The 8,281-nt window shown below is 38.9% G+C and overlaps 2 protein-coding genes across 2 annotated transcripts; one reads left to right on the top strand and one right to left on the bottom strand.

The window, feature by feature from the left end:
* The first annotated feature begins 225 nt into the window (after nucleotides 1-225).
* PHT4;1 (phosphate transporter 4;1) lies at nucleotides 226-6,139 on the top strand. The gene is made up of 10 exons (XM_086575174.1): nucleotides 226-742; nucleotides 1,197-1,304; nucleotides 1,394-1,549; nucleotides 1,658-1,873; nucleotides 2,490-2,699; nucleotides 3,293-3,430; nucleotides 4,416-4,517; nucleotides 4,924-4,989; nucleotides 5,212-5,296; nucleotides 5,448-6,139. Exons 1-10 carry the CDS (start codon nucleotides 350-352, stop codon nucleotides 5,543-5,545), a joined length of 1,572 nt encoding a protein of 523 aa, XP_086431300.1. The 5' UTR covers nucleotides 226-349; the 3' UTR covers nucleotides 5,546-6,139.
* A 110-nt stretch (nucleotides 6,140-6,249) lies between these two features.
* On the bottom strand, nucleotides 6,250-8,094 carry CYP86A1 (cytochrome P450, family 86, subfamily A, polypeptide 1). Its single transcript, XM_086575175.1, has one exon. The coding sequence runs from the start codon at nucleotides 8,000-8,002 to the stop codon at nucleotides 6,461-6,463; it is 1,542 nt and encodes a 513-aa protein (XP_086431301.1). The 5' UTR covers nucleotides 8,003-8,094; the 3' UTR covers nucleotides 6,250-6,460.
* Between the last annotated feature and the right edge of the window lie 187 nt (nucleotides 8,095-8,281).

The following is an 8,281-nucleotide window of genomic DNA, read 5'->3' as shown; positions in this document are numbered from 1 at the left end:
GAACTTGATCACTATAGATGTTTCGTTAGGTTTCTCCTAACCATTAGTGAGTGTGACTGAGTGAGTCATATGTATTAGACTTCGGACCAAGTGTTCTTACGTATGTATTGGGCTCTCCAAAAGTAAGTCCAAGTCCAACAGAGTCCAACCCAATTCAAGCCCATTGAGGAAAGAAGGTGATTTGGCCATAAACACGTGTCATAGCAACAACCAGTGCTCAAAAATATCACTGATTTCCCTCCCTTCCGCTCCTCTCCACCAAAGCCTCTCATTATGTAGCTACTCGTTTTTCCATTAACACACTCTCTTCACCCAACGAAAAAAATTCCCGCCACTCAAGTCTCAAACCATGTACGCGGTAGTCTTTCTACTCCCTTTCTCTCCACTCAAACACAACACCTCAAGAAAATCTCCCACCTCCATTTACAAACCCGAAACACAACTCCACTTCCAGTTTCTATCTCCGAAATGTCGAAATGAAACAAACGTTAGAAATTTCAGAGTGTTAAAAGGTTTTACGAAGTTGAGAACGAGTGGAAGAGTAAGAGCTGATGTGAAGTCTGAACCGTATGAAGTTACGGAATCAGTGCCGGATACGGTTAAGTTTACGGATACATTGAGTGAAGTTAAAGTTGATGGAGATGGTTTGAAGAGTGAGTTAACATGGCTGGATCAGTTTCCGAAACGTTGGGTGATTGTTGTTTTGTGTTTTACGGCTTTTCTTCTTTGCAATATGGATAGAGTAAGCTACCTATATCTCTTCATTGTTCAATTCTTATGTTTTATAATAAATTGATTGTTTTATATATTTCGTTATGATTTGAGTGATATGTTGGGATTATTAATCCCAAGGACACTCCACTCGTCACCAATTGGTTTTTAGTTGGATGCCCAAATTTAATAATATACACCTTTTTGAATGTCTTAATCAATTGAAACTTGACTTTCAAATAAAACAAACAACAGATATTACCTCCAATCCAAAGTTTGAGCACACTTTGGTCGCTACATTGACTGATAGACACATTAAGCAGTAGTGCACCAATAATTATCAGAACTTCCTTTAACTAGCTTAAGCATGTCCATTTCCTCAAAAAAAAAAATTGTTTATTTTCTTTTGGAAGTACAGAATGCTGAAATATCTAAGGGTGTGTTCCTTTCTATCTATATGTTTGAGAAGATTTTTTGTGTGACAGGTTAACATGAGCATTGCCATCCTGCCCATGTCAGCAGAGTTCAATTGGAGTCCAACAACTGTTGGCTTGATCCAGTCTTCCTTCTTCTGGGGCTACCTTCTCACCCAGGTATGCTATTATAATGTAAACGTATTTCGCATTGCAAACTTCAAACTTCTCTTGCAATGAACATGTGACAAATACGAATTTGATTAAAGGTTGCTGGAGGTATATGGGCAGACACAGTTGGTGGGAAGTTTGTGTTGGGATTTGCCGTAATCTGGTGGTCTATTGCCACAGCCCTCACGCCTATTGCTGCTAGGCTTGGTTTGCCGTTTTTGCTTGTTGTGCGTGCTTTCATGGGGATTGGTGAGGTCAGTTTTATAACTTAATATTCCTCACATTTTATTTTTTGCTTCAGTGTAATTTTCATATCTTATAGTCCCATTCTGTTTGGCGCTAAGTTCAGTTATTACCTTCAGGGTGTTGCCATGCCTGCAATGAATAATATTCTGTCAAAGTGGATTCCTGTATCAGAAAGAAGTCGATCGTTAGCACTCGTATATAGTGGGATGTACCTTGGTTCAGTAACTGGCCTTGCATTCTCCCCTTTTTTGATACATAAGTTTGGATGGCCATCAGTATTTTATTCCTTTGGCTCTCTTGGGACCGTGTGGTTTGCTATATGGCTTAGTAAGGTAAACTCCATCTCGAGGGAATTCTGGTCCTCTTAGTTATTAACTTATTACTTCCGTTTGTCATCAGCATGTTTTTTTCAGTTTGTCTCTAGTGCTAGCATATAGATATTTTCTAGCATATCAAGTTTAGCTTCTTAATAATAATTAGAAATCCTTACATTATATAGTCCAATCGACAAAGCCTAACGACTCACATGTCATCACCAATCCATACAGATTTTTTTTTCAGCAGCGTGTTTTTAAGGCAAGCCTCTTGTGCTAGCATATGAATATTTTTAGCATATCAAGTTTCATTAGCTTCATAATAATCTAAAGAAATCCTCACAATATCTATTCCAATTAATCAAGAAAACTTCACGACTCATGGATCATTACCAATCCATCCGATTACCCCTTCCAAATAATAGGCTGGCATTCAAATAAGAAACACAAATCGTATGTGATTAATGTTGAAAGCATATCAAGCCACAAAGCGTATGGGCCACTAACGAAAAACTATTGTGTCATGGTCTCATGGCCGGATAGCTTGTGTAATTTACAAAATAAACTTGTACCTTGGATTAGCTTCACTATTTCCTTTCAATGATCAGGTTTGAATTTTGCTACTGATGCATAGGCACACAGCTCACCACTAGAGGACCCTCAACTTAGCTCTGATGAAAAGAAGCTTATTGTCGGCGGCAATGATGCTATGGAACCTGTTAAGGAAATACCATGGAAGTTAATTTTATCAAAGCCACCTGTTTGGGCTCTAATAAGCTGCCACTTCTGCCACAACTGGGGGACTTTCATTCTTCTCACATGGATGCCAACATACTATAACCAGGTAAAGCTTTTGTTTTACTGCTAGGTTTGTGCTTGATTTGGTACGTGGTTATGAAAAACTACTAAAGCTAAGCATTTTGGCAGGAAGTGTGGAGCATCACTCTTAATCACCTACTTCATTTTCAGAAAAGATCAGTCAACCATTGTTGTTTGTGTTGGTATTTTTCATTTTGGGGGGGGGGGGAGGGAGGGAGGGTTAAGTGTTGTCAGAAACTTCAATAAACCAATCTAAGGATGTCATGAAGCTTATAACGAATGGACTTGCTATTTGATCAATGTCCTAGTGATGCAATTTTGCTGGGAAAAAAAATTATAAGCTGTCATTAGGTTAGGTCCTGGATGTCTTGATGCATTGCCTTGGCATGGTCTGAGTTTTAGTGGACTTGAAACCTAGAATCACTTAATATATGCTGCAATACTTGATTGATGCCAGATTTATTATATGTGGGTATGATATGATCTGATTTATGTAGAGATAATTGAGAAATTTAATAATTATTGATGCATTGCTGCAATCATTTGTTTTTGATAATGCGTTATGAAATGTATCTGAATGAATCCTGTTCTTTTGTTTTTGCTGATTATTTGCTCTAGGTTTTGAAGTTCAACCTTACAGAATCTGGCCTTCTCTGTGTTTTACCCTGGCTTACAATGGCAGTATCCGCAAATGTTGGAGGGTGGATTGCAGACACACTTGTTAGTAATGGAGTACCTGTCACCAGAGTTCGCAAGGTATCACTATTCTACTCTCTAATAATTTACCATTGAAGATATGTCATAATGCGAGAGGATAGTTACATCTCAGCTATGATAAACTTGGTCACCTTAACACTGGTACATAAAAGAAATGTTGTCCATGGTGTCATTAGTATATAGAGACAGCACAGTCATCTAAGACCATTTAAATGGAGAAAAGTATTTCCTACCCGAGATGAGATTTTCTGTAAGGCCTATGTTAACAGTTGATGTCTGCATAGTTTCCAATGACTCGACTTCCTTTACCCAATGTCCATTTCATCTTTGGTCTACCTCATGCTCTTTTGAAACACTCTACCTAAAGGCTAGCAAACTAGCAGTTCACAAGGGTCCCGCTTGGTGTGGGGTCTGGTGAGGCAACCTTATCTTTGCGCCCAGATCCCAACCCCAATGCGGAGAGGCTGTTTCCGTGGTTCAAACCCGACAACCAGGTCATAGTGAGGCAACCTTATCTTTGCGCCACGTTGATTGTTCCAACCTTCCAAGTGAAACACCAACCTGTATGCTCCTAGCTTGGGCCATCAGCCATAGTCTAACATTCACATGGCCAACCCATTAGAAAACTTTCCCCAAACATTGATCCATGAGCAGGTAACACTGCATAGAGCAGGTGCCAACTGGAAAAGTTGGTAAAGCCTTTGGGTGATGATACCAGAGGTTTGGGGCTCGAACTCTGCCAGCATCAAAGACTGATCTCATTTAAAACAGGCTTGCCAATCTAAAAATAAAAAATTACTGCATAGTGTCATGGATCTCGAGATACAGTGTGACATAAGTATATATATTATATGGATGCTTCCCTCTGGTGATTGGTCCTTCCATCTACAAAACGCTGGTCTTGCATTTTAAACTGGTCTCCACTTTTCACTGTAGGAAGGAATGTTCAGTAATGCCTACATGGTTTTCAATTTCTCTCAGTGCGATGAAACGATGACCCTGTCTTTGTCACTCGATTTTGCAGATCATGCAGACAATTGGATTTCTAGGTCCAGCTTTCTTTCTAACGCAGTTGAGCCATGTTCATTCTCCTGGAATGGCAGTTCTATGCATGGCTTGCAGTCAGGTTTGTGTCCTACAATACTTCCATGACTTGCATGTCATTTGATATGCTTAGCAATGTCCTCAAATATATTGATTGCTTTGATTAAACTTGCATGTAATTGTTTCTAACATTGTACTTTAATGCTACTTGGCATCATCTGTAACTAAGAAGCAATGCCTACTTTATCTTACAATATGCTTCTACACTGGATGATAAAAGAACCACATCAGTGTTTTATGTTGGAATTCAGAAGTGAAAATCAGGTGTATTATTTTTGCATTCACAAATGTTTGTATTTACTATGGAATCTGCTGAATCATATTTAAAGGAGAAGTCCAAATTAGGAGCATTTTGTTGACTGCTGATTAAAACATATGCACTGAACTCGACTTGAATACTGAGTGCTTCTCATTTTTCTTTTGAGCAGGGAACTGATGCATTTTCACAGTCTGGACTATATTCGAATCATCAAGACATTGGTCCCCGATATGCTGTACGTGTTAATGGCTTGAAATGTTTACTGATTCATCTCATTCCTCTGTTTCCGTGGTTCAGTATGTTATCTTATCATCAATCAGTCTGAACAGGGGGCTTTATATTTGATATGTGGCCATAGTATGAACTTTAATGAATATGTGATTCTCAGCATTACTGATACCATGAAATGCTGTGTTTTATTCAATATTAACATATTTTCGATCATGAATGAGTACAGGGAGTATTGCTTGGTCTATCCAATACTGCTGGAGTGTTGGCAGGAGTCTTTGGGACAGCAGCAACCGGTTACATCCTGCAGCATGGTTTGAGTTTATCCCTTTTAGTCTTTCTAAATTACAACTAAATCAGTGTGGATATATTGTTTGATTTAGTATTCAAGTACTCCCTTTTTTATCCATGTTTCCTACTTATGTTTTTTTAACTTTTCATTATTTCATTTGGTTGATGATTCAGGTTCATGGGACGATGTCTTCAAGGTCTCAGTTGGCCTGTATCTGGTTGGAACTGTAATTTGGAATCTCTTCGCAACTGGAGAAAAAATCCTGGATTGACCGACCATTATACAAACTTAGTAACTGACCTTTAAATGACAGATAATTAAATCCCTAGACACTGACGCAGAAAGAGAAATGATGACATGAAGTCATCAACCGAAAAGAACACAGACGAACTTGAGGATAAGGTTAGACGAGTGGTCTTCCTTGTGGTATCTGGGCATCTGGGCATCTGGCTCCTAAAGGAATTTGTGAATATGGGAGCCACAGTGTAACGAGCACGCATACAGTAACGTCAAAGGATTCAATCACTGAATTACCATTTACGTAAGCTGAAGATATTTAACTCCTTGAAATACAGAAGTTTGCAGGTATGTAATTGGTCAAATCATTTTGTATGATATGTGATGGAAACTCAAAGCTGCAGCTATACATTGATCCTCTCTCTCGAGCTAAAACTCAGTGCAAGGTGGATTTCTTCATCTGATACAGACCTTTGTACTTGCATTCGAGGAACAAACAAAAATACGTGAATTTGCAGCAACGATTTGTTCACTGTATAGTGTATACTAATTCTTTCAATTTTGTAATCATGTAATTTCTGTAAACTTTTTGTAGAATATTGACTTCAGGCATTATTCCTTCCAGTCCTCTCGTAGCACTCTGTACTCTTGGAATGGTTTCTGCATGGTTTGGTCGCAATATTGGCGTGAGGATAGTACATACTAGATCCATGCATGAAAGAAATGAGCAACAAACTATTTGGACAACAACAAAAAGATTTCTTTACAGTAAAAAACATGAACAAATGTTTTATATGATCAACAATAAACACAATTTAACAATAGAATTGTGATGGAAAAGCAAATAAACATTCAAGGAAACAACCAATGAGCGTACTCTCTGTACGTGCTTCCGAACAAATTTTATAAAATGACAAACAGACACCTCTCGATCTGCAATATCCATGAATTAAGAACTGACCGCTTCAAGTGTCCTTGGATGCAAAAAGACACTAAGTCCATTCTTCATGAAAAGAGTAAGTGACATTTTCTGCTCAACACGGTGACCACGAGCTAGAGATAGCCGGTAACGCAATAGCACAGCAGCTGCAACAGACTTCATTTGCAAGTAAGCCAAATCTTTCCCAAGACAAGTTCTTGGACCAGCATTAAACGCTACAAACTTGTAACCATCTTTCGGAGTTTCAAACCGGTCTCCACTTACCGATAACCAACGTTCGGGACGAAATTCCAAACAGTCTTCACCCCATATTGATTTCATTCTTCCAACCGAATATATCGAGTATGTAACAGACGAACCGGCCGGTACATGTGTACCGTCTGGTAAAATATCGTCCGATACGACATACTTGAAATCTTCCGGTACAGAAGGATATAAACGCAGTGTTTCAGCTAATGCAGCTTTTAGGTAAGTTAGTTTATCTGCTTCATCAAAGTCCAATGGTTCTTCCACCCACTTCGCTCTATCATTGCCACGTGTCTCTTTCAAAACCTTTGATATTTCATTTACGATTTTTTCTTCAATTTCTGGGTGAGTCATAACGAGATAGAAAAACCAACTGAGTGCTACGGATGACGTGTCACGTCCAGCTAAAACGAAGTTAAGAGCGATTCGACTCAGAACTGAACTTGGGAAATGATTTCCGTCAACGTCTCTTTTCTTCATGAAACGCGATAACAAATCATCCGACGGACGTTCTTTTCGCGCCGTGATAGTGTCATTCATGTAATTCCCAACAACTTCGAGGCTATTCTTCAGGTCTTTCTCCATTCCAAAACCAAAAACCTTTTTCAACCTCCATAGAAACCCAGGGTACAGCAACCTCTGAAGTGTCGCTTCTGTAGCAGAATCAAATGCATTAGCAAACGGGTTATCGGGTAACCCGGGTGATAATGTTTCTGGATCTTTTCCAAAAGTGAGCCCACATATATTATCAAACGTTAGTCTGAGCAACAAATCTTGCAAGTCCACTGCACAATTTTCAGTAGCTGCTTTTCCTAGAATGAACCATAAACGTAGCTTAATAGTTCTATTCACCCACCTCGCCATTGCTTGTCGAAGTGTTCTTGTAGTAAATTCAAGAGCAGCTGTTTTCCTTTGGATCAGCCAAGTGTCACCATCGCTGTTGAAAATTCCTTGGCCCAATAAATCATGAAAAGCTTCTTGCCAATTTGGACCTTTTGGGTAATTATCAAACCGGGTTCGAAGAATGTGCTCAATGTTTTTCGGGTGACAAGTAACAGTAAAAAAAGCTGTTTTACGAGCAACAAATGGGAAAGCTAGTGTACAAGTTTGATACGTCGCAGTACCACCTGTGTTCCGAAGATTACTTGCAATCCAATCATGGATACGAGCTCGGTTTGAAATTAAACCCGGAAGACTACCTACAATGGGCCAGACTTTTGGGCCGGAGAGTTGTCTAGCCAGAAAATAGAACCAGACTAGATAAGCTGAAATGGCAGATATGAAGAGGAAAGGTAGTGTTTCCATTGGGTTTAATTACTGACAAAAAAAATGTGAAATGTGTTATGTATGTAGTAGCTAGGAAGTGTGAGAGAAGGAGAAGTGACAAGTTTGTTTATATATGAGAAGAGAGAGAAAGATGTAGGAGTAGTTGTTCAGAAAACGAGGGTTTGTTTTGTTTTCATGTTACAAGAAAACGAGGGTGAGAAAATCTTGATGATAGTAAATGTTTTTCTTTTCTTGATGACTTGGTTAAACATTGAGAGGGAGTGTGTAAGTAGGTAGAAAACTGTTTAACCACATGGA

The sequence above is a fragment of the Coptis chinensis genome, chromosome 7, assembly GCF_015680905.1.
Source record: "Coptis chinensis isolate HL-2020 chromosome 7, ASM1568090v1, whole genome shotgun sequence".
Classification (NCBI taxonomy): Eukaryota; Viridiplantae; Streptophyta; class Magnoliopsida; order Ranunculales; family Ranunculaceae; genus Coptis; species Coptis chinensis.
Note: the sequence above shows the minus strand (reverse complement) of the source record. Positions and strands in the feature narration are given on the sequence as shown.